The 25,808-nt window shown below is 32.4% G+C and overlaps 4 protein-coding genes and 2 pseudogenes across 6 annotated transcripts; 2 read left to right on the forward strand and 4 right to left on the reverse strand.

Annotated features, from left to right (window-relative positions):
- Positions 1–1,723: 1,723 nt before the first annotated feature.
- Positions 1,724–2,854, forward strand: AT2G04920 (F-box and associated interaction domains-containing protein; the record flags this gene model as incomplete). The annotated part of the gene is made up of 1 exon (NM_126524.1): positions 1,724–2,854. The coding sequence occupies one exon, from the start codon at positions 1,724–1,726 to the stop codon at positions 2,852–2,854; it is 1,131 nt and encodes a 376-aa protein (NP_565318.1).
- A 2,397-nt stretch (positions 2,855–5,251) lies between these two features.
- Positions 5,252–5,776, reverse strand: AT2G04925 (Putative membrane lipoprotein). The gene is made up of 2 exons (NM_001036245.3): positions 5,679–5,776; positions 5,252–5,574 (listed from the first exon to the last, which is right to left on the reverse strand). The coding sequence occupies exons 1-2, from the start codon at positions 5,725–5,727 to the stop codon at positions 5,351–5,353; spliced, it is 273 nt and encodes a 90-aa protein (NP_001031322.1). The 5' UTR covers positions 5,728–5,776; the 3' UTR covers positions 5,252–5,350.
- A 3,447-nt stretch (positions 5,777–9,223) lies between these two features.
- Positions 9,224–10,057, reverse strand: AT2G04930 (Haloacid dehalogenase-like hydrolase (HAD) superfamily protein; the record flags this gene model as incomplete). The annotated part of the gene is made up of 1 exon (NM_126525.1): positions 9,224–10,057. One exon carries the CDS (start codon positions 10,055–10,057, stop codon positions 9,224–9,226), a length of 834 nt encoding a protein of 277 aa, NP_178570.1.
- A 1,491-nt stretch (positions 10,058–11,548) lies between these two features.
- Positions 11,549–16,154, reverse strand: AT2G04940 (scramblase-like protein). The gene is made up of 12 exons (NM_126526.3): positions 15,730–16,154; positions 15,180–15,551; positions 14,793–14,879; positions 14,559–14,600; positions 14,373–14,417; positions 13,578–13,643; positions 13,428–13,484; positions 13,276–13,337; positions 12,903–13,023; positions 12,625–12,702; positions 12,417–12,523; positions 11,549–12,287 (listed from the first exon to the last, which is right to left on the reverse strand). The coding sequence occupies exons 1-12, from the start codon at positions 15,838–15,840 to the stop codon at positions 12,257–12,259; spliced, it is 1,179 nt and encodes a 392-aa protein (NP_565319.1). The 5' UTR covers positions 15,841–16,154; the 3' UTR covers positions 11,549–12,256.
- A 2,613-nt stretch (positions 16,155–18,767) lies between these two features.
- AT2G04950 lies at positions 18,768–20,736 on the forward strand (annotated as a pseudogene; the record flags this gene model as incomplete). The annotated part of the gene is made up of 1 exon: positions 18,768–20,736.
- An 822-nt stretch (positions 20,737–21,558) lies between these two features.
- AT2G04970 lies at positions 21,559–25,793 on the reverse strand (annotated as a pseudogene; the record flags this gene model as incomplete). The annotated part of the gene is made up of 11 exons: positions 21,559–21,606; positions 21,706–21,876; positions 21,950–22,068; positions 22,150–22,240; positions 22,321–22,467; positions 22,548–22,694; positions 23,284–23,403; positions 23,578–23,697; positions 23,865–23,990; positions 24,248–24,691; positions 24,900–25,793.
- Between the last annotated feature and the right edge of the window lie 15 nt (positions 25,794–25,808).

The following is a 25,808-nucleotide window of genomic DNA, read 5'->3' on the forward strand; positions in this document are numbered from 1 at the left end:
TGTTATGAAAAGTAGAGCAATTGCTATCCCTAAACAAAAAGTTTTCATCTTTTACAAGAGGCAAGTTGAACTGTTTGAGAGCTTAAAGATGGTTATAACTCGAGTATTTTATAGTGTTAGTATTCTGTGTTTAGAATGGATTATACTCTGACCAACAAAATAAAGAATGAATTATGTAAGATCTTATATTTAGGTGTAAGTCATATCAACTGCCAAATTTTGTTGACTATGAATTTGATTCAAATATATATGAGTTATGTTATATGGAATGTGGTCAAGCTTATCATATATAGCTTATTTTGTTTCAGAATGGATAATGTCAATTACCAAATTGATGTAATTTTAATACCATATATCTTATTGAAGTTCTACATTTGAATATAATATCTGTTTCATTAGCTGGAGAAGAAGAGAAAAGTGAAACATCTAATCTTTATTGCATGTGCACCAAAAATAACAAATGAGTAAAACAAGATATGTAGGTGAAATTTATTGCACCACCAACTTTGAAACACAACAATATTGGAAGCAGAACTTTAAGCCTCCTAAAACCAAAGGATTTAGCCAGAATTGCATACTAGGGTCGCAATCCATGATCATTTTTGAGTGGCACTCGGGAGAGAACCATATAAATTAAAATGGTTTGGTTCCCGCCTAAGAGGATGAATGTGCAGACCAAATAAAATGTTTTGGTTCCCAGCTTGTGAGAATGTATGTGCTTAGCTCGGAACCTCTTAGTCATAAATAGATAAATGTTTTTAAAAAATCGGTGATGCGCCATTAAAGTAACTAGAACCTCCATTGTGCTTATAACGCTGGTAATAATTATTGAAGACAACGAAGGCATGGTCCTTGATAGTGTTGGCCTGCTGGCCTTGAAACAAGCTAAGGTTGGTTAGGCTTTAATCTTATTGCAGTCTGCTCCACTGGCTTGACAAGCCTAGTATATGGTTGTTTGTAACACATCACCAGGTGCCTTTTTATAGGCTATCACCATTGTTGGTTCTCCACTTCTATTATGAAAAGAAGATTCATAGACATTTGTGAAACTGCGTCTATGCAATAATACTTTTATCTGCGTATCCTTGTCAAGAAAATTTTCATCTTCTCAACAATGATGCGAAGTTGAGTATTTTATAGTTCTCGAAATTCTTTAAAATTTTAGCTTCAAAGTTAATCAAACATTTGATGCACTACTAGTTGTAAAAATGTTAGTTTTTCTTTAAATATAATTTAATATTAAATTAAAAAAAAAACGAATTAATACACAATTTTGTAATTGATGTACATTTATTATTTAATGCAACAATTTTTATGTGAATATGTTAAAAACTAATTATTAAATTTGCCTCATTTAATTTGGGATGTAAAAATCCTATGGGATCATTAAATACCGTAAATTTAAGTCATTATATAGTACATTTACATCTGTCATCTTTGATATAAAACTTATGCAATAAATTTTTAAGATTTCTTTTAATTTTGTTTCTTAAAAGAAAAATAATATGTTATCTATCTAACAAGTTTAGAATATTTATGGTGATGAAAATAATTTATGGTAACATTTATAATTTTATATACAAGTCTATTTAATATTAATTAATCAACACCCTAATTTTTTGTTTGTATAAAAGACAAAGATTGGTTGAAGGGTGAAAAACTCAAAACCCCAATATCTATACTACAAGCCTCCGAGTCGCTTTCTTCTTTCACAAGAGAAACAATGTCTGATCTTCCACCGGATTTGGTGGAAGACATACTCTCTAGGGTCCCAGCCACATCTCTGAAACGATTACGGTTTACTTGCAAACAATGGAACTCTTTATTCAAAAACCGAAGATTCACAGAGAAGCACTTTTGTAAAGCTCCAAAGCAGTCTCATGTTCTCTTATGGAAGGATTATACGGTTTGTCCAATGAGCATCAATCTCAACTTTTCTGGTTCGTCTATAGAGTTTAAGAGTGTACTTAGCCTAAAGGATTCACATTATAATTCAGAACAAGTCTATATAGCCAAAGTTTTTCACTGCGATGGTTTGTTGTTATGCACCACCAAGGATCATAGACTCTTAGTTTGGAATCCGTGTTTGGGGGAAACCAGGTGGATCAACTTTGAAAATGATTACAAGCCATATTCTAGGTTTTCTCTAGGATACAAAAATAACAAATCATGCCGTAGCTACAAAATCTTGAGGTTTTGGACATCTTATTTGACACCAAACCATATTGGCCTAAGGTATAATATCTATGAGTTTACCACTGATTCATGGAGGGTTCTTATTGATAAAGTCTCTCTCAACTACTTTCTCATAGAATCAGAGAATGGTGTGTCTTTCAAAGGAAATACTTATTGGCTTGCTTTAGATGAAGAAACAAATTTCTTACTCGGTTTTGATTTTACAATGGAGAGATTTAAACGTTTGTGTCTTCCCTCAAATAAGAATTGTGATACGATGGTTCTATCGGTTGTTAGAGAAGAAAAACTCTCAGTATCACATCAGAACTTTTGTTCATCAAAGATGGATATTTGGATGACCAATAGAATTGATAGTGAAACCGCCATGTCCTGGAAGAGGTACTTTTCTGTGGAGTTTAAAATCCTTAGTATGTGTCATTCTTTACCGTTTTGCAATAGTTTTCTGATCGATGAGGAAAAGAAAATTGTCATATCGACTGTAAGGGGTAATGAGAACATGGTAAACATTATTGGAGCGTACAATGCGTATTATGCAGAAGTCCCTGTGGAATCTACAAATTGGCCATGTAGTCCATATTTTGTCAGTTATGTTCCAAGTTTGGTTCAAATCCAGCAATGTAAAAGCAAAGAAAATAATAAAACTAGTCTTGAAATGTAAGGAAATGTTATCTTGGTGCTTCGTTCTTCGGTTTTGTTTTTCTAAACAAATGTAACTTTTTTTTTTGTTGAAAATAATATTAAATTATATTCAAAAAGTAAATAACGTTGTTACAACTAGTGCATCATGTGTTATATAGGAGATAGATTAACAGCAGAGATTATGAGAAAACAAAAATTTAAATCTGACTTTGGAGTCAGCTTTGGAAGCTAGCATCTTATCGACGGTCTTTCTGTCTTTGAATGCTGATGATTCTGTTACGTATTTGCTTATCTATCCATTGTGTTACGCATTTTTCTTTTTGTAAATCACTTGTTAATTACTTTGTGATTCCTTTTCAAACGGTTTTGATATACATAACCATCCATTCCACACATGATGCAATTTTCGTTTGTAGCTTAAATCACATCAGCTGTTATAGGCTACATATATCAAGAAAAGAAGCTTCGCCGGACTCGGTTTTTGTTTTTTATCTCTTTTTCTAGATCAGAGGCTCTCCTTGTTGCTTTAAATCTGGTCATGTAATAATAATAAAAAACAATGATCAGATATTAGCATGAGTCACATTCATGAAAACCAAAACCAAGTATCTAAAAGGTATAGATACCACACAACACAGAGAACTGCTTAAAAAACTTATTCTTATTGATAATAAACTTCTGTTACAAGTATTATCTCGGTCTTTACTTGATCTATTCTACCCAAAAGATCAACCCCGACTAAGAATAACTAAGCTCTAATTCTCTTCTCTGTTTATTATCACTAACCCGTGAAGACAAAGAGAACTACACACTCACCTTCAAGCTTTTGCACGGCTTTGAAGTTTTTACTAAGTATCGAAAAATATCCCAGAGTGCTCAAAGCGGCTCACCCTCTGCTCTAGAATATTTATACCAATTCTCCAGAACCCTAACCTTAGGATCTCCAAGAATCTCTCGATATGGAATCTTCCTTGTTTCCAAGCCTATTCCTTTCCTTATTCTTCGATATAATATCTCCTATATTCTTCGATATAATATCCCAGAAAATCCAGCAGGGAAAGACAGAAAGTGAGAGAGTGGAAGTACACACTTACCTGCATCCAATGCAGCCTGCAGAATACTGACGCCAGTTGGACAGCTGCTCGAAGACCCAAAGAATTGACTGGTTCTGTTGCGGTTGTACCCCTCCTGCTTGTTGCCTGACTCTGGGAGGCACTAATGGAAGAGCGTTTGAGCATTGAAATGTTCCACCATCTTTTCTTTGTCAAGTTTTGCAGGATGAGTTGATGAACTGATACAATGGCATTTTTTTCCCTTAGAGCTTTCCTGCTTGCACAATTGGCGGCATATCATTGCATTCTTCTCTGAGCTATTGCGGTTGGTGTACCTAACATCCATACATTTAATGAAACATATCAATCCTTACTAAGATATATGCTATGTAGAAATCCAACAAATGTTTACTTAAACCTTAAGAGACTAGTGAGAGATTATGAAGAGAGAAAGGAGGAAGAGAGATTATTGGTTGTGGTATCATTTTTTATGACTTGAGTATAAATAATATCAAAGATAAGTCTCCATAACCTTTGCAATATATAGTGTTTATTTGAAATTTTTGAATTTGTTTTTAACATTACTTTGAAGTTAATCGCTTGTAATTTTTAGATTATTATATTAAAAAGAAATATATCTCATATCAAGTACTATACGTGACATAACAAATTTTCCAAAGACAAATTTTCCAAAGCATTTTCAAATAAAATATCCACACTTTATTGCATTTCTTCGTTTTAAAGTTTTGTATTTTCATTAATTTATCTATTTCAAAATTATTTAAAAACTAAAATAAAAGAAAAAATCTTAATCATATTTTCATACAAGAAAAGACAATGAATTTAATGATAAATTACTCAACTAAATATGTGTTATAAAAAGGTAATTAATACCAAAAAATCTTTAGCAAGAATTCATGAATTAGTTTTTTTTTTTAATTAATATTTTAGAAAAAATTGATTAATTATTTCTCTTTTTTGGTAGATTTTAGTACCATACATGTTACACATTCACATATTTTGAGGTTTATTTTTTTCTCCTTCTATATTTTGAAAATACAAAAATTGATTTGGCATTATATTTAACTGGTTATCCTAACATTTTGATGTTTTTATAAATATCTGGCTTAGCCCTTGCATTAGAACACATGAACAAACACACTATACTAACCGTATTAATAAAAGGTGAATGCATGATATCATAAGACTTGGTTATCAAAAATAGATTACCTTTATAAGCCAAATGTTTTCATACATATCTAAACCTTTATAAAACTTCTCTAAATTCATATCTTTCACTTTAAGGTATATCTGCTAACATAGTAGTCAACATGGTTTCAGTCTAAATAGTGCTTATTATTGCGATTATATTCATATCTCGACTATAAGGCTTGGGAAATGGATTACCCAATAAAATATTCTATTTCATTAATTAATGCACTATAAGAAAACAAAGCACTTTTTTAACAAGTGCAAAATCCTTCCATACAATAAGGACCTGGAGAGTTTTTGCAACGAACAAGTTTTGGACAATCTTCCTGAATGTCACAACTCATACTGATACATGAATACTTTCCTCCTTTTTTAGGACACCATAGGCCACCACAATAAGTGTTCGATCCGCACAACGGAATATAGCTACTAAGCTTATTTCTTGATGCATCGGTCTCGAGCAACATGAAAGTACCTACATGATGTACAAATAAATTATTTAACAATCACATTTAAACATGTTTCAGAATTAGTGTTGTTTTAGATGCGTATAATAGAGATATAAAGATAAAAACTTACAAGAAATGAGAAAGAAGAAAATGAAAAGTGATTTTGCTCTTGACGTCATTGATAGATTAGAAGATTAAAAGGTAAATAAGTTTTCTCAAATTTCGTGTGTTTGAGCAAAGATTTCAGTGACTATATAGCTGTTTGATTGTTCAAATTCTTTTTGTGGTCTTTGTATTATTTCCATTTTTAATTTGGTTGTTCAAAGGTAACCATTTAATATTAGATTTTTTTGGTCAACACTACCTTCTAAATACTTTGTAGAAAAATAGAAATAATCATGCAAAGTTGGCACCGGCAATTTCTTTAGCGGATCTGAAATATTGATCTAAGATTTTTTTTTTCCTGTTTTCAGTTCAAATTTAAATTGAAAACTTATGAAGCATATAGATATACATAGATGTACATATATATTAGATGGTAGATATTTATTTTTTCCATTAAAATATAGATCGATATATTTTTAATGTCTTCTGACTTTTTTAATGAAATAATCTGAATATGTTGACTATTAATTTTTCTTTTTTTTTAATATGGTGACGATCATTGAGTTTGTTTTAAAAGAATATATGTTGATGGTGAAAAACTAAAATTATAGTAATCCATCAATTTCATAGTATTCGTTTTTTAATTACCACTACTATTTAAAAAAGATTCAATGTTATAATCTTAAGTTCATATTTTTTTAGATAGAAAATAACAAATCGAAATTTCATATACATAAATTTAAAAGAAAAAAAGGAATAGACTTACATGTAAGAAATAGTAAGATGAACAACAGAAAAAACGCTTTAGATGCCATTTGTTTTGGAGTGGATAAGTTGATAGTTCAAGAACTAGAAAACAAAAAGAATGAATCAGAGGAAGACGAATAAAAGTAATTCTTTAGAAAATAAAAAGAACTTTAAAATTATTAGTATTTAAGATTAAATTTAAAGTAATAGATATTGTGGATAGTACTTGAAATTCATAAATTTTATTTCATATAGAAATATATCTTCAAAACTTAATTACTTGTCAATTTTAGTTTAAACTTAAATCACAATATTTAACTGAACATGAAATTTTGTTTTAAACACAATTCTATACCTTATAAAAGTTATTTCAAAAATATTAATTTATAGTATAATATTCATTTAATCGTTTATGTAAATTTATAATTGCTACAGTATTTTTAATTTTTAATAATTATTTTTTTGTAGATATATTTGGTTCTCTTGTTCCTCACCAAATTTGGTGAGCAATACTTTTGTTGTATAATCTTCCTTATAAAAAAGAATGATGGCAAATTTTGTGGAGTCCATATGTATTAAATATATTACGTACTTCTTTGAAAATTAAAGAAAAACAATGTTCATTTTTTTTTTCTGTTTGATGGTTACCATTTAAAGCTAATATATCGGTAACGAGGGTGTATCATATCTTATTATATAAAATACAGTTTTAAAAATTACTAACTCACGAGATCATGAAACGTGCCAAGTCTAACGATAAGATGTTTACATGTGTTATTAAAGATATAACTTTTTATTATCTTAAAAAATAAGAAACTCTAAAAAGTAAAGGGGAATTTGCAAAAGTACCTTTTTCTACTACCTTTTTGCAGCAATAACTTTTCTGTTGTCCATTTTAAAAAATACATGTTCTCTTGAGAAAAATGACCAAATTACCCTCATCTAATGAGAATATGAAATTATAAACTGAAATATTTTGGCGCCAAAATATTTTTTTTTCTGACAAAAAGAAAATTCTGCCAATTGTTTTCCCGCCAAAAAAAAATTCGCGCCAATTTTTTTTCTCCGTAACAATTTTTTTCCAGCTAAAAACATGCATTGAAAAAAAACTAGTAAAGTTTTTTAAAAACTTTGTAAAGTTGTTAAAAACCCTCGTAAATCATTTTAAATCCTGTTAAAATCTTTATAAAGTTTTCAAATATATATCTGAATCTTCAATCTACGTTTAACCTTATTTTCTTTTAATATATAGAGGATATTATATTTAATTACATCTTTTTTTTGTGAATGAGTGTAAAATTTGTTCACCAAAAAACCATGTTACAGTACATGTGGATCCGTATATCGAATGTTGTATCAAATGGTTTACTGAAAAAACAGACAGAAGTTGGGTGTTAATTCCATATACTCAGCCCATCTTCCAGTTTGTGAGGGTCATGTAGATGGGTGGAGGAGACTTTGTTGCGTATTAGACGATCCACAAACTTAATTATTTGGTCTGCATCACTTGGTGGTTCTCCATGTCTGCGTTTATTCCATTTCAACCAAATCATGTGGATAATTGCTTAGAGATTGAGATTGACTCGTCAACTTAATCAGTTTCTGGATCCTTAAGGGTATTCTTTTGATATCAGAGCATCAGTGAAATTATGTAAAATAGGGTTACAAACTTACAATATCATTGAACCAAAAATAAAAATCCTTAATATATAATTTTTTTGTTTGTTTCAGCGTTGCATTATCAATATGCTATTCTATTTGATGTTATAATCTAACGATTTCATCATAAAATCATACAAAAGAAAACAGAAAATAGGCGAGAAACTTTAAGATAAATATTATAAAAAAAAAAAAAAAAACATCGGAAGACAAAATAGCTAAGGATTAATACAAATCAAGCTCAGCTAAATAACACATTGGGTTCAATCTTTTCTCGGGGGCGACAGACAAACCATGCATAACCCAACAGCATCATGATGATGATGATCAATGCAACGCCCACGATTGCGATAACCTTGATGACTTCATAGGCCATATTGTTTTACAACACACACGAAAAACTTCTTCTTTCTGCCAAAATTTCTCTCGTCTTCTTTTTCATAGGCCATTTACATATATGTAAACATCCGTAAAAATTTTAAGTTTTACATTTTGTTAAATTAACTAGAAAAAATTAGAACTTTTACATTTATTCATTAAGGAACGTTAACTAGGAAAAAGAGAAATTTTACATTTATTGGTACTTGTTGATCGTCATAAAGGTTTATGCAAGTAAATTTTTTTACACACGCTAGGTAAAGTTAAAACTATCACCAAAGCTTAGTAATATTTGACCCAGCAACAAGTGAAAGCTAACATATTTTTTCTTTGGATCAAAGCCAGGATGGTGTTGGATCCGATTCGGTTCGGTTTTCGGATAAACGAAACAGAATCCAACACAGAACTATTCGGTTCGGTTTCGATACGGATGGTGTTGGATTCAGATCGGTTTTCGGGGAAACAAAAAAAACTAAAACGTTGTCCAATTTTAATAAAAATTTGTTTAATTTTATTAAAATTTGGTTAAATTTTGCAAGACCATGATGAACATTTTTGAGTCTCTCTGTTCAAACACATTAATGTGGAATTTTCTTTGCTATGTAGCATATAAGTTGTGACATTCTCTAAGATTCTCTCTAAGAACGGTGTTAAATTTAAGAGAAGCCGTGTTGTCAAGGCAGTGATCTCAAAACACATAAAAGATTTCTCAAAAAGATTCTGAGGTTTCTAAAGAACTTCAAAGAGAGAGGAAGAGATCATCATTCTACAGATTCTTCGTTGTGATCAAAGTCTATATCCTTCTTTTAGCAGCGACCTGACGTCCATTGACTCCAGCACCTCCTCGACCTCGACTATGAAGAATCTACGGTGAACTTCTCTGAGTAGTTTTAAAACATTCGCCAATCCACCGTCATTTTCACCCTCGTCTGTTTTCTTCTCAGAGTAAGAATTTGAGTCTAGGCCACTGCGTCTGAAATACTTGTACTTGCGAATCTGTATTAGGTTATTCTTGTGATGGGGCCAAATATCACGCGTATCATCAACAATCACCACTCCACGCTCCTCAGCCAAAACCAAATTAAGCGTTTTCATACGAGGACTCTCGTCTTTTGTAATCACTCTATTACCAAAATAGAGTTTCTTCGGATCAATCATCTCCAAGATGGCTTTAGCATATATGCGACTACCCATTGTGTAAACAAACATCGTGAACATCTCGTTGGCTTCTTTCAAGAAGTCACGAACAAAAGGTCGTAGCTTTATCAAGCGATCAATGGGATGTCCTATGGGTCTGAATTTCCATAGATCTTCCCTTGTTCTTGAACTCGCTTCTTGGATTAGATACCTCTCTGCTTGGGAGAGATTTGAAACTAGTTTAGAGTGCAGAAGTGTGTGGTCTAAGTCAAGGACAAGGTGGAGTTTCTTCTCGTTGAGACAAGAGTGTTTTGTTGTAAGGGACTTGGTTAATGCCACAGCTTCGTTGCTTAGCTGTAAACCTTTGAAAATATAATCAAATTTTCGGAATTGGCTTTTGTGCACTTTTGATTTGCAGCCGATGCAGATTCCTTGAAAAACGTACCAGTGACCACAACAACTACTAGAAGTGGTTACCAACATGATTTTTGTTTTCTGATCGAGAGAAAACCCTAGTTTTATCAGAAACCCTAGTTTGACAAAAGAGAGAGAGAATCGTTACTAGTTCTGTATTTATATATATACTAGATTTTAATACCGCGGGACTATTTGTTTTAGAAAAAAAAAAAACTGAAAAATAATTTGTTTATAAATTATTTATATGTAACATACTGTTTTGTATTTTATAAATATACAATCCTAATTTCTATATATTGTACAATCCCTTGATTTTATCATATAATACACCGTAAGTCGATTTTTAAAATTTAAAATTTAAAATTATATTTTTTTTTGTTAAGATGGTTTGTTTTGTTATATATTTTAAATTATATAACTGTATTTTAATTGTTAGTTGTATGATTTCACCCGTGGTAAACCATCTCGTTTTAGTATCAACCATACTCTTCCTATTATATAACTCCGTCTCGTGAAATTAAACATTATTTTGTTATTTTCTTTTTAATAATATTTTTATTTAAAGACATTGAATATATTTCTTCTTAAATATTTTTAATTACTATATTAGTTCTTCTTAACATATTCTTAAAATGATCAAGAACTACTAAGAACATCCCAACTGTAATACATAATTTGAAAAATAAAATAAAAGTAATATCAAAAAACTAAAAAGATAAAATAAATCATATTGATATTTTTCGTGACGATGTTATGAATATTCATGTTATGCAAAAAAAAATATACAAAATAAATCGTATTGGTATTTAAAAAAAAAATCCCACACTGCTTTTCAGTTTAAATCTTCTGTCACCATTGTTGTCATCTTCCTCTCTCGTGAATATTTTTTCTTTTCAAACGTTGCTTCTCTTTCTAAAAGAAAAGAGACACGAATCCAATCTAAAGTAAGACGTTTGTGATATATATTTGGTGATGGGAAATGAGGTTTACGTGTATAGTATTTATAAGAAAGCTAGATATGTTTCGTTAATTCATAGCAACCGATCGAAAAAATATAATCATGCAAGATTTTAGGGAGCAAATTATTTTAATTAGTTTGTGATTGGAATATGCTAGGATCATCCTGTATTCGAGTATTTAATTTATTTTCATAATTTGTTTTTTACAGATATTGAAGGAAAAAATTATAATAAAATGTTGTTAGCATAGATCATGTTTTAAATTCTAAACCCGTTGTAGTATTCCGGAAAAAATCTTTAAATAAAAAATATTTTTTGTTAGCATAGATCCTGTTATAAATTCTTGAATTGGATTTGATTTTGGGAATTTTGATTAAGATCAAATATTTTATTTGAAGTTTTTTTAGAAACAAACATTTTCGAAGTTGTTTTAAAATGTTGTGAATGATTATGTGTAGCTAATTTTAAGGAATTTGATTTGAAGTTTGTTGTTTGGATTAAATTTGAATGATAATGTGATTGATATTTTAAATCAAGAATTAAAAATCAAATCAAATAATTTAGAGGAAAAGATTTAATGCCAATGACATGTCATTGTAAATAAATGCCAAATACAAGATTTATTTACTAGAATAACTGCAAAAATGTATATGTAGATATGGATTCTTAATCCGACCGACTTCTTTCTAGCCATTTACAATTTTGCCTACTTGCTACGTTTCCTTTTTTTGGGAACTCTTTGTTAATCTTATGCTAATCGACTACAATTTTAGTTGTAGCTAAGTGTAGAAATAGGAGATGTTTTATTTTAGTCGATTGCCGATATTGATAGGTTCTGTGAGTTTATCTCCGTATATGATGAATCTTCCGATCCTTCAATTTAAGAGAACATCGTTGAAACAGTAGAGAAGAATCCAGTGGTAGTTGAAAATGGAGAAACTGGTTCTTGGAAGAGTTAATCAGCTATATCAGATACTTGATCGGCATGGTTACACCACGTCCGGTGTCACCACCGTTACTCCACCCTAACGTGTACGTGTGGTAGCCGTTTCCATCACTTGAGAGACAGATCTCGTTCTTTCCCCAGGACACATGTATAGTACATTCTTCTCGACAGATTGGTCATCATCCACAATAATCATCATTATATAAACCGATTTATGTCGAATGATTTAAAGTTACATTTACTCTGCATACTCGTATGAGTTGAAACGAGACAGAGAAACACAACACAAGGCTCAAGTTTTCAGATAGCCACACAAGTCATTACCCGAAACAGAGAGTGTGAAAAACTGAATCCTACCTACTACTCACCCACCGCCATGAATGGGATTCCCCTGCCAACAACAACCAGTACCATGATTTTTAGATAAAGTCCATTGTCTCATTGTTGTAGTTAATGAGAAACTGAATAAGCCAAAATTTCATACAATGATACAAGAGCGATCGTTATTAGGAAAACTTACCAGCCACCATGTCTTGAAAAGTAATCATTATCTAGTGAAATCGCAAGCGTAAGGACAACAGCTCTTTCTGACAAAGTCAATGGCCGTTTCACTTCTAACTCTTCTACCTGTCATGAGTTGCATAAGAAAAGCTCGATCAAATGTCTAATGTTAAAGTAAACAACCAAAATTACAAGTACAAGAGTCCACGGCACAGGAGTAAACCCACCAGTGTCGCAGGGCCGGTCTTGGCTGCAGCATCAGCTTTTCCAAATCGGATCACGTACTGCCCAGCATCTGTGAATATCTGTATCACATATATAAGGAGACATTCAGATTTTTATATTTACGATGTGTCTTCTAGTCTAACATAGATTGCACTGAAAATATTTCAAAATCTTCAAGGCTTATTGGTTGCCACAATCAACTATGTATTCATTTTTCCTGTAAGAGATTCTTCATTTGGCTGATCTTTAAGTATATAACATTTAGTTAGAGAAAACAAACCTCAAAGCCAAAACCTCTCCAATCACGATCTATTTGGGCTAAGACTTCCCCATCAGCATCCTTCACTGTAAATGTCCAATTCCAAAACCCAGGATTTTCTACCACTGCAAACTGGTTGTTCCTGCAAGCATCAAATGTCAGAAATTTTGTTCGTCCAAAGATGTTGATAGATTAACGAAGAGCATAACACGTGTTGATTCTTTGTACATAAAAGACGTGCTCTGTAACTGTAAGTCTATGTCATTCTTAATAGTTATACCAGACAAACATACACGGTCTTTTGATCCCAAATAACAAAGAAAAGGATATCTAATAGGTCAATGAAGCATTCAAGAAAGCCAATTAAAAAAAGATGCTTAGAAATAAAGTTTACCCCAGGTATAAATCATAAATTCTTCTCCATAGATGCCATCGTCGATGAACAACACCAATTTCCTACACCAGTACCAGACATGACAATGAGCTGAAATTAAACAGTTAACATTGGAGTACAGTTTAAAGGCTTGAAATCCTACGCAAGTGTACCTCTCCATCAATTTCAGCATATATTGAACTTGTGAGCCACCAGAAAGGTCGACGAACCTAAACGATGTAGAGGAATTATTTCAGCTCCAAAGAAATTCAACAATTCTCTTGCCGGAAACTTTCAAACAACAGAATGTAAGAAAACCTCACCCGGAAAAGCTCATTACCCAAAGCATCAGTTATGGAAGCAACAAATGGGCGCCGGGTACGAAGCAGCTGCAAATATATTTAATATCACATGTGAATGGTTTTTATCATTTAAGTCGACACATATGAAAATCACTGCCAACACAATATGTATCTGAATACAATCTCGGAGGTAGAACAGAATCAGATCTATTCTAAGTTCATGGGGATAACTGATAGAGGCGACACAAGCTTTGAGTGAGTAATGTTACATTTACTATTATGAAGACTCAAGAACATGGTTTTTAAGCAAACCTATCATTGCTTGCTTAAAGTTGCAATATCAGCGCACTTCGTCCAAACATAAAAAATAGGAAACAAAAGACTAGATAAGGAAAACGAAATAGCACATGCAACTGAGGAAAAATAGATAGCTAGCAACAGGAATTTCAATGAGGAAAAAAATCACAGTATGCACCTTCCTGAGAGAAAGATGTTCAAACAACAAATCAAAAATTTCTACTGGAGAATCTAACGCGTGAAAAGAAGTGAAGCCTCAACAATCAAAGTTGAACCTAGACAATCAATTATTCAAAGAAAGTTCAAGCCTTCCCATTCATATGCTCATATAAGGAAAAAAAAAAAGTGCAGACATGCTAACCAAGTATACTCATAACTAGTTAGGAATAGCAATGAATTGTGTTGTAACACGTCAAAACTTAAAAACACTGCTCATTGGTGACAGCCAATTTAAAGTATTAACACATAATGATATTAGTTGAGGTATGGAGAAAGAAAATTTCAGAGTGAGAATGTAACCTGCCGCGCCAGTAAATTGCTTTGTTCTCGGATAGACCCCACAGGCTGTCAAGAAAGTGAGAAAAAAGAGGTTTGAAATTCGCAAAATTTTATATGAACTCAAGGTCTTATGTAATAGTAGTGCCCTCCACAATCAAAACTTCCGTAAACGAAAGCCTAGAATCTATGCGTTGAGATAGCACTTACTGCCTCAGGATAGCAAACATCTACTACAATATAGCGATTTTCCTGCAGAAACAAAAGTAGATTACAAGAGTGGTATATCAGATATATGTGGAGAGGAAGGAGATGAAACGGTAGGAATTAACGGGACATTTGATATGTAAAAGTTACAAACATGGTATGATTAGTTCATCAGAAACAAGTAACAACGGTATTACATAGCCAAATGAGGAACATGAGAATTGGCAGAAAAAATACCTGTTCAAAACCAAGAACCAGATTTGCCCATTCAATATCTCTTGTAACCAGCAAATTCGATCGTGCAAGCAGAGTTGCAATTTTGGCCTAAAAAGAAAGTGAATAAGATTATGATTTCCAACTCCTACATTTCAAGATATGCAAGGATAACAAGAGTACAATGAGCTAAATTTCCAACCTAATAAACAAAAACAGAAACTAAAAAGTAACAAAATTTATCTTCTGTAGTAAGTTTCCCATACTTGGTTCCATCTAGTTAACAGAAAAACATTGTATTGTTCAGTTTTAGACTACACTAATGTCACAGAATTAAATGGTACCTAACCAAGTTACAAGAACAATTCATACAAATATGATTTAGTAGCCAAAGGAAAGATAATGAGTCACCTCATCAGAAGTTTTAGGCTTCAGAAGACCAGACATAGACTGGCTAACCGGTGGTTGCTCCACTGTAGGCTCAACAGTTTCAAAATGGACATCAAATCCATCATTTTCAGTGTAGTTCCTATGCTTAGAAGCTTTCTTATATCGCTTTTCCATAGCCTTTAGCTTTTTCTTATCTGCAACCCATAGCTGAGCCAAAAACTTCCGATCCAAGCTAGGAGGAGAAGTATCACTACCACTGCAGAAACATCGAAACACAGAACCTGAGACTTGTCCTCCTCGTCCAAAAAAGCTTCCTTGAGAACTACATAGCTGACTATTTCTCCATAACACTGCATTCCCAGCTCGCGAGTGTAACTTCTTAATCCCACCGTCCTGTGTAAATCACCACACCATCACTAATTCCAATTCAACAACAAGAAGCCCTAATCCTAATCAATCTCTATCTGATGAAAACAAATTCGAATCTTCTATCCATGGCATTACAAGAGAAGTGATTGTTGAATCAATTCGAATGAGAAATTATAAATTTCGAGTGCGAGAGAACACGTACCGCGTCGGAGAAGAGAGAGGAACAAGAGACAGCTGCTGCTGTAAGATCGCCGCGGAGATTGAAACCGGATCGGAGAAGAGAAGAGAGTGAGCGTCTAGAGAGGTAGATCATGATTCGCAACTTTGTAGAAACGTCGGAAGTTTTTTTTTTTACCGATCAATTCGCCGGCGGCTATAAATAATGATGAGCAAAACGGTCGCTTTGTTTCCCCTGTGGGAGCCGAAGTTTTACAATTTGGAAGTTCTAAAGTGCAATTTCGTAATTACGTGAATATGTTAGGCAATGTTTACAATTAAATTTTGTAGTTACAAACTATCTTAGGCAATTTGAAAGTTATCGGAAAAATGGTCAAAATCAACATAAAATGTGAAGGCTCACCTCTTATGCCACTATTCGAAAATAAAAAATTAGTAGTACCACTCTTATGTTTGAGTTCCAGTCAAGAATGCACCTGAACCAGAAATTTGAATTTGGAGTGCCATTTTTTAATCTGTATGCTATTCTATATGTGTTATTCTTATTTCACCATTAATGAATGACTTTTTATTTAATTTTAAAAAATAAAATAAAAAAATAAGAAAAACATAAATATTCTGTATATGGACCCTACAAAAACGCTGGATTTAATTTAGTGGTTATATTTACTCAACATGTGAACCCCACTAAAAAATATTTTGTCTTTTTGCGGCAGAAAATACTCATAGTTGTACTGTTGTACCATCGTGTTCATAGTTGAACTTTTCACAGTTTTCATAATTTACAGTTGAACTAGACGGTAAATAATTAATTATAAGTTGAACTCACACTTTGTCTCTATTATTTTGCATTTCCAAAGTTTTCATAATATTACATCGGTAAAAGCTTAGTTTTCACCTATTTTACTTCATATAAGGTGATCATATACTAAATGTTCCTTGTATTAGAAGGGGTGTATTATATGAAAACAACATTGTTTTTTAGAAAATATTAAATTTTATTGCATTGATATAAAATTATTTATTTATAGCTTTAGATATTCGTATATAATTTTACGTGTATAATAAATTATCAATTTAAAAAATTTAAACATTTTAGCGTTACTAAATCGAACTAGTTGAACTAATTATATTAAATGTTACTACGAAAACCAAAGAATAGACATTTGAACTAGTTCAACTAATTAAATTAAAAATTATCACGGAAACAAATACATACATGTTTTTAATCTAATCCAATAAGTTGAACCAAGTTAAACTAGTTGAATTGTTCATATAAATCCGAGAAATATAAATTCAAAACACACAAATTAATTTTTGAATAATTCACTCTAATGCCCTTTTCTCAATGCCCTTTTGCAACTCTACCCTTTTTTGCCATTTTCATTTCTACCCTTTCTAATACTTTTCTCCCCAAATTACCCTTAATGAGCTACCCACAGACCTAATTCATTTCTTCACTCTCTCTCTTCTTCTTCCATCGGAAATTGTGAATGTCGTTGAATCCCATGCCGTCGGAAATAGTGAGTTTACTCGCCGTGAAAACCCATCTTCGCCGTCGTAAGTAGAGCTGTGTGTCGCCGTCGAATCTCTTACGTTTCCCAGGTTTGATTTTATAATGTTAGCTTAAATCTTCGTTTTCGAATTGGTTTATTCGATTTTTGTTGTTGATTATGTGAATTCGTTATTTGAATCCTGATTCAATCGACAGTTTGACATTTGCTTCAGCTTCGAATTTGAATTTTGTTTGAGATTTGATGATTGAATTTGTTTCTAAAATCCTTGTACATTCGTTATACTGTTCTAAAATCCTTTTGAATTCGTTATACTGTTTCGTGATAGATTTGCTTATGTGAATTCGTTATACTATTTCGTAATAGATTTTGATTCTGATTTAGTGTTTACCTCTTTTGCATATGCTTTCGTGATAGATCTATGCCACTTACGCTTTAAAACGATTTGTAAACCATGTTAACCACTTTTCAAAGCTTTTAAAATCCCTTGTAAATTATTCTATGCTACTTACTTACGCTTTAAAACGATTTGTAAACCATGTTAACCACTTTTCAAAGCTTTTAAAATCCCTTGTAAATTATTCTATGCTACTTACTTACTCTTTAAAACGATTTGTAAACCATGTTAACCACTTTTCAAAGCTTTTAAAATCCCTTGTAAATTATTCTATGCTACTTACTTACTCTTTAAAACGATTTGTAAACCTTTCTTCTCTTTGTAGTGACAGTGTTTTTGTGGCTGTTGATTTTGTTGTTATTTATCTTATCAGGTTATAATGCTAGAATTGTATTCTGTTTGTGCCTTGTGGAAGTTGACAAACAATATGACTTGGGAATTTGAATTAGACATTGAATTAGGAGCTTCTTTAGTGCTCATTGATGAGCACATTACCTATCACGCGTTGGTTGATATTCTTGTAGAGGATTTTCAAATAGATAGTTCAACCAATTCTTTGAAGCTTAGTTACAAGTTAGTCTCCACGTCTACAACCATACAATCTCATCCTCTTTATATTAGGAACGATAGACTGCTTGCAACTTTTATGCACAAATTCTCACAGAGTGGAGGATTGCTTCAGTTATGTTTGACTGTAGAGCAAATTTCTGTGACAGTTGAGCAGGTTTTTCAATAACCTTCTTGTGTTATAATTTTAAAAATCCTTGTAAAATCATTATTAAGTCAGTGATTGTGCTTATTACAGGCTGAGCCTACTTCAAATCCTTTTGTTTCTCATTCTATCCCTAATGCTCAGGTACTAATCGTTTTAAAAATCCTTGTAAAATCATTATTAACGTTTTTAAACCCCTTTTAAAAATCCTTGTAAAATCATTATTAACGTTTTTAAACCCCTTTTAAAAATCCTTGTAAAATCATTATTAAGTCAGTGATTGAGTTTATTACAGGCTGAGACGACTTCATATCCTTTTGCTTCTCATTCTGCATCTACTACTCAGGTAATAATCCTTTTAAAAAATCTTGTAAAATCATTATTAACGTTTTTAAACCCCTTTTAAAAATCCTTGTAAAATCATTATTTAAGAAAGATTGATGTTTGAGGTAAGCTTTTTATTTTGGCAGCCGAGGTTAACCTCTAGGATTATTGAGGCGTGTGTATCTGAAACATCTAGTATTCTTGATCAACAGTATTCTAGTTCTGCGTTTTCAACTGGTCTAAGTGATGCTGATTCTTTGTTTATTGGAAAATTTTTCAAAGACAAAGATGAAATGGTATTCACGTTGCGGATGTCTGCAGTGAAGCACAGCTTTGAGTTTCATACAGTGAAATCAGATCTCACGAAGTATGTTCTTCATTGTATTGATGAAAACTGTAGTTGGAGACTACGTGCAACTAGGGCTGGTGGATCCGAGAGTTATGTTATTCGGAAGTATGTTAGTCATCACAGTTGTGACTCTTCATTAAGGAATGTTAGTCATCGTCAAGCATCTGCAAGGACATTAGGAAGATTGATAAGTAACCATTTTGAAGGAGGAAAACTTCCCCTCAGACCTAAACAGCTGATAGAAATATTTAGAAAAGATCATGGAGTTGGAATCAATTATTCGAAGGCTTGGAGAGTTCAAGAACATGCAGCAGAACTTGCGAGGGGTTTACCTGATGATAGTTTTGAGGTTTTACCGAGGTGGTTCCACAGGGTACAAGTGACGAATCCAGGTTCTATCACTTTTTTCAAAAAAGATTCTGCTAATAAGTTTAAGTATGCGTTTCTGGCTTTTGGTGCATCAATTAGAGGTTATAAGTTGATGAAAAAAGTCATATCTATTGATGGTGCCCATCTGATATCAAAGTTTAAAGGGACTTTGCTTGGTGCCTCAGCTCAGGATGGGAATTTTAATTTGTATCCTATTGCTTTTGCAATAGTTGACTCTGAAAATGACGCGTCATGGGACTGGTTTTTGAAGTGTTTGCTGAATATAATCCCTGATGAGAATGATTTAGTTTTTGTGTCTGATCGAGCTGCTTCTATTGCAAGCGGACTTTCAGGGAATTATCCACTTGCTCATAATGGACTTTGCACTTTTCATTTGCAAAAAAACTTGGAAACCCATTTCAGAGGTTCTTCACTTATTCCAGTTTACTATGCGGCTTCTAGAGTTTACACGAAGACAGAATTTGATTCTTTGTTCTGGGAAATCACTAATAGTGATAAAAAGTTAGCACAATATCTTTGGGAGGTAGATGTTAGGAAATGGTCTCGAGCTTATTCTCCTTCAAATCGGTACAACATCATGACATCTAATCTAGCTGAATCTGTTAATGCCTTGTTGAAACAGAACCGCGAGTATCCGATTGTTTGCCTATTTGAGTCAATCAGATCTATTATGACAAGATGGTTTAATGAGCGACGTGAAGAGAGTAGTCAACATCCGTCTGCTGTTACTATAAATGTAGGGAAGAAAATGAAAGCGTCATATGATACTTCAACACGATGGCTTGAGGTTTGTCAAGTTAATCAAGAAGAGTTTGAGGTAAAAGGAGATACCAAAACGCATTTGGTTAATCTAGACAAAAGGACTTGCACATGTTGTATGTTTGATATTGATAAATTTCCTTGCGCACATGGAATTGCTTCTGCTAAACATATCAATCTGAACGAAAACATGTTTGTTGATGAGTTTCATTCTACTTACAAGTTTTATCTCTATTCTTCACAACTTTACAGGCATTTTTAAATGTTTTAATATCTCTTTTTATGGTTTTATCTGTGTTTATGTGGTTTTAATCTCAGTTTACATCGCTGTAATTTATAGGTGGCGTCAAGCATATTCAAAGAGCATTCACCCAAATGGTGATATGGAATATTGGGAGATTCCAGAAACTATTAGTGAAGTTATTTGTCTCCCACCTTCTACTCGTGTACCTAGTGGCAGACGGAAGAAAAAGAGGATACCTTCTGTTTGGGAGCATGGACGGTCTCAGCCAAAACCAAAATTACACAAATGCAGTAGGTGTGGTCAGTCGGGTCACAACAATTCAACTTGTGTTGCTGCAATTTAGATATATCTTTATCTCCAAAGAATTGAATATTGTTGGGTTTTTTAATATTTTCTTCATTGTGTCGTGTCATTACTCTCGTTTGTTAAAATTACTATCAAACTTTTACAAGTAATTTTGAAGGTTATTCCAATATTTTACCTTTTAAAATCTCTTGTAAGATCCTGTTTAAAACGTCTGTTTAAATCCTTTTAAAATACCTTGTAAATCTTTCGTTATGCCACTTACATATACTTTAAACGATTGTAAATCAAGTTAAACACTTTTACAAGCTTTTAACTTGAATCTTTTAAAATGTCTTGTAAGTCGTTTACTAAAATTACTATCAAACTTTACAAGTAATTTTAATAGTAATTCCAATAATTTACCTTTTTAACATATTTTGTAAAAGCCTGTTTAAAATGTCTTTGAAAATCCTTTTAAAATACCTTGTAAATATTTCGTTATGCCACTTACATATACTTTTAACAATTGTAAATCAAGTTAAACACTTTTACAAGCTTTTAAAATCTCTTATAAATCAGTTTCTGACATTAACTTATTCTTCTTAAACGATTGTTAATCAAGTAAACCCCTTTTAAAAGCTTTTAAAATCCCTTGTAAATCATGCTTTACCACTTTATTATCCTTAAAAACCGATAGCAAACCATGTAAGCTGTTTATGCCTTTAAAATCACTTGTAAATCATGACAATTCTTATAAAACCATAAACAGTTGACAATAGTAAAGCATTTTGATTAGATTTGACAGTCATAATTAAAATACAAGTACAATCATAGATTCCAAATAACAAAAGTAAAATAAACATGTTTGAAATAAGTCAGTCTAAATAACTAAATCCATTTTTGCCTTAGTAGCTCTGTCCTTCTCTACCTGCAAATAAAATTCAACCTGTAAGTTATTTTTTGCATAACAATAATATTCAAGTTTTTAAAGATATATCGTTATACAAAAGAAGAGTTTAACACTAACCATTATTATCTTGCAGATTTGTTCAGCTAGGTATTTCACTTCTGGATGAGCTCGAGGCAGTTTGTCAGGATGAATGAGTAACGTTGCTTTCTTTAATGCTAATTTGTATTTCTTCTCGTCCCACATTTCCCAAATTTCGACTTTTTGCCATTTACTGTCGGGCCAAAGAATCTGAAATGTAAAAATTCCAGAATGATTAGAATTAAAATCTTTTGCAGCAAAACAATGATGTAATTTAACTTACTTTTTCAAGTGACGATAGTAGATCTCTTATTAATTTGTTTTTCGCCCATTTTTTAACTTTTACGCCAATTTCTTCCATTACTTCCTGACTCAACATGACCGGCGTCAAAGGAGTTTGAACTGATACAAAAAAAAAAAAAAAAAAAATATTTAGAAGTTGTTTATCAAGGCAAATCATCTGTGAATGTAAAAAGAACTTACGACTGCTCTGTCCCTGGGGGATTTCTTCTTCTTGCGTAGAGAGTGGTGTTTGATTAACATCTTCATCATCTTTCTTGGTCTCTCTTGGAACCTGTAAACAAAAACATCAAAACAAATTTTTATTTTTTGACAATTTTATCATGTCTTTTTAAACAATTAAGGAATGCAGACCTCTGTTGTTTCTTCTTTTTGAGGTTGTGATTCTTTCTCGGTGGGTGCAGTCCCATTATCTTCATCATCTGACAAAATTACATATGCTTCTTGATCTTCAGTCTCATCATGTTCATCATGTTCTTCTACGTTTTCTTCTTTTGGAACCTGTAAACCAAAACATCAAAACAAATTTTTATTTTTTGACAATTTTATCATGTCTTTTTAAACAATTAAGGAATGCAAACCTCTGTTGTTTCTTCTTTTTGAGGTTGTGATTCTTTCTCTGTGGGTGTAGTCCCATTATCTTCATCATCTGACAAAATTACATATGCTTCTTGATCTTCAGTCTCATCATGTTCATCATGTTCTTCTACGCTTTCTTCTTTTAAAACCTATAAACCAAAACATCAAAACAAAATTTTTATTTTTTGACAATTTTATCATGTCTTTTTAAAAAGTTAAGGAAAGCAGACATTTGTTTCTTTTTTTTTTTTTTGTGATTCTTTCTCTATGGGTGCAGTATCATTATTTTCATCATCTGACAAATTTATATACGCTTCTTGATCTGCAACATCATTATATTCATCATGTTCTTCTACTTTTTCTTCTTTTCCTTCTTCTCTTTCCATTTCTTCATCGCCTTGTTTGGGATTCTCTTTTTTTTTCTGTTTCTTCAACATTGCAAGTAGAATGATGATCTCTGTATTCAACCTGTATAAATAATTACAAGTTCCCAAATACAAGCCAGGACACAGTTATTAGTCATGTAAATCACTTTTAAAAAGCTTTTAAAATCCGTTGTAAAATCTTATCGAACACTGCCTACCCTTTAAAAACGAATTTCAATCTTTTAAAACCCCATTAAGAAGTCTTTAAAATCCCTTATAAATACATATCTAACACTGCCTATCTTTTTAAAACGGTTAAAAATCTTTAAAACACGATTTATAAGCTTTTAAAATCCCTTGTAAAAACACATACCTTTTCTTCTTCCTCTTCTTTTCCTTCTTCCTCTTGCTTTTCTTCTTCCCCTTCCATTTCTTCATCGCCTTGTTTGGGGATTTCTTGTTTTTCTGTCCCTTCATCGCCTCTGTATTCAACCTGTATATAAAATTACAAGTTTTATAACTACAAGTTACTCATGTAAATCACTTTTTAAAAAGCTTTTAAAATCCGTTGTAAATACTTATCGAACACTGCCTATCCTTTAAAACGAATTTAAATCTTTAAAACCCCCATTAAGATGTCTTTAAAATCCCTTGTAAAAACACATACCTTTTCTTCTTCCTCTTCTTTTCCTTCTTCCTCTTGCTTTTCTTCTTCCCCTTCCATTTCTTCATCGCCTTGTTTGGGGATTTCTTGTTTTTCTGTCCCTTCGTCGCCTCTGTATTCAACCTGTATATGAAATTATAAGTTTTATAACTACAAGTTACTCATGTAAATCACTTTTTAAAAAGCTTTTAAAATCCGTTGTAAATACTTATCGAACACTGCCTATCCTTTAAACCGAATTTAAATCTTTAAAACCCCATTAAGATGTCTTTAAAATCCCTTGTAAAAACACATATCTTTTCTTCTTCCTCTTCTTTTCCTTCTTCCTCTTGCTTTTCTTCTTCCCCTTCCATTTCTTCATTGCCTTGTTTGGGGATTTCTTGTTTTTCTGTCCCTTCGTCGCCTCTGTATTCAACCTGTATATAAAATTACAAGTTTTATAACTACAAGTTACTCATGTAAATCACTTTTAAAAAGCTTTTAAAGTCCGTTGTAAAATCTTATCGAACACTGCCTATCCTTTAAAAACAAATTTCAATCTTTTAAAACCCCATTAAGAAGTCTTTAAAATCCCTTGTAAATACATATCTAACACTGCCTATCTTTTAAAAACGGCTAAAAATCTTTAAAACACGATTTATAAGCTTTTAAAATCCCTTGTAAAAACACATACCTTTTCTAATTCCTCTTCTTTTCCTTCTTCCTCTTGCTTTTCTTCTTCCTGCTCCTTTTTTTCGTCCTCTTCTTTTTGTTCTTCTCTAGTATAACTGGCAGGAACTCTTTCGATGCCTAAATAGCCCTCCAGCCTTCCAACTTTCTTCTTAAGAACCTCCCAATTTTCATATACCAGTTTTACCTTCTCACCAAAGGACATTGATTTCCTTTTTCTGCTTTGATGCACAACTGTTTCAATTGCAGGTTTCAAGACATGATCAATTCTTCCTTGATGTCCTTGTTCCACTTGAATCCATCTCTGACACCAATCCTTCTTGCTCATTCTATATCCTTTGATCACAAGATCAAAAACATCCAACAGATCCTTGTCTTCAGGATTCTTCTGTGAAACCAAGTGGTCGTATTCATGAGTATGAACACCAACTATTGGTGTCACTTCAACCTGCAAAGATAAACAAAATTCCAAACTGTGTAAAAATAATGCACAATTCTTAATTAACCTTTTAAAATCCGTTGTAAATAGTTTAAATTGCTTTTAACCCTTTGTAAATCTTTAAAACTTGATTGTAAAAACTATTGTAAAACATACTCTTTATTTATAAACAGTGTTTAAAACATAAAAAAAAAAAGCCACAGCTAAGAAAATGTACCTTGTCACCATCTGCTATCATTGTTATAGCTTTTGCACTAGGAGACGATGTTGATCTCCATTGGAGAATTAATGGAATATTTCCACTAGATGATTCATCTCTAGTGCCAAACTTTTCTCCCAACTTCTGAACCGATGATAATGCCCATATCTGAATTGATTGAACAAATCCAAATAGACCATATTGTTTCCTTAACAAATAGTCATTACCGATTCTCTTCACTTCAGTTACCAAATATGAGTACACAATCTGCGCCCATGGATACTTACAGAACTTTTCGAAATCAGTAGCTCTCTTCAGATTCTCAATTGGCAGCATGGTAGTCGGATTTTGAGCTAGCAATATGCCCTCCACTAGTAACGAACCCGCCAATCTCAGTCTCTCCTCTGGCTGCATCTTTTTAGAACGCTTTTCCAAAACATATGTAAGATCTAAAAAAGTCATTTCTTTGTTAATCCACACATCTTTTTTCTGCTTTCCCTTCAAAGTCTGATTATCTTTTATCCACCACTTTTCTTTCTTCTTTCTCTTCACATTTGGACTGCTTCCTGATTCATCATCCATTGGAAGTCCTGTTGTTATGATAAACTCTCTCAGGGAGAATCGCATAGGTTGATCAGCAAATACAAACCGCAATTCGTCATTGTTGGTTAGTATTCTTCTCTGGAGTAAATGATGAACGATATGGCTTAAAAATGCTAAGTCCATTTCAGCGAATTCCACTATAGGACCCAAGAATGTGTCCATTAATGTGTTGAACTCTATCGGTTCTAAAGCTTTCCTGACAGTCGAGACAATTTTGAAGGATGAATGCTTTGATACCCTTGTAATATTATCTACTTCGCTGTCTGGTTGGAACAGTCTTTTAGGGAAGAACAGTTTCTTTGTACTCATATTTCTCAAAACCTG

The sequence above is a fragment of the Arabidopsis thaliana genome, chromosome 2, assembly GCF_000001735.4.
Source record: "Arabidopsis thaliana chromosome 2, partial sequence".
Lineage (NCBI taxonomy): Eukaryota > Viridiplantae > Streptophyta > Magnoliopsida > Brassicales > Brassicaceae > Arabidopsis > Arabidopsis thaliana.

What these genes read in the sequence shown, in the direction of transcription:
- AT2G04925 (NM_001036245.3), bottom strand. Translation starts at nt 5,727, where the DNA reads ATGACGTCAAGAGCAAAATCACTTTTCATTTTCTTCTTTCTCATTTCT. An exon ending in TTTCTTCTTTCTCATTTCTT is followed by an intron (nt 5,575 to 5,678) that starts GTAAGTTTTTAT and finishes TACATCATGTAG; the next exon opens with GTACTTTCATGTTGCTCGAG.
- AT2G04940 (NM_126526.3), bottom strand. Translation starts at nt 15,840, where the DNA reads ATGATCTACCTCTCTAGACGCTCACTCTCTTCTCTTCTCCGATCCGGT. An exon ending in TGGGTAATGAGCTTTTCCGG is followed by an intron (nt 13,485 to 13,577) that starts GTGAGGTTTTCT and finishes TACATCGTTTAG; the next exon opens with GTTCGTCGACCTTTCTGGTG. An exon ending in AGACCGGCCCTGCGACACTG is followed by an intron (nt 12,524 to 12,624) that starts GTGGGTTTACTC and finishes AACTCATGACAG; the next exon opens with GTAGAAGAGTTAGAAGTGAA.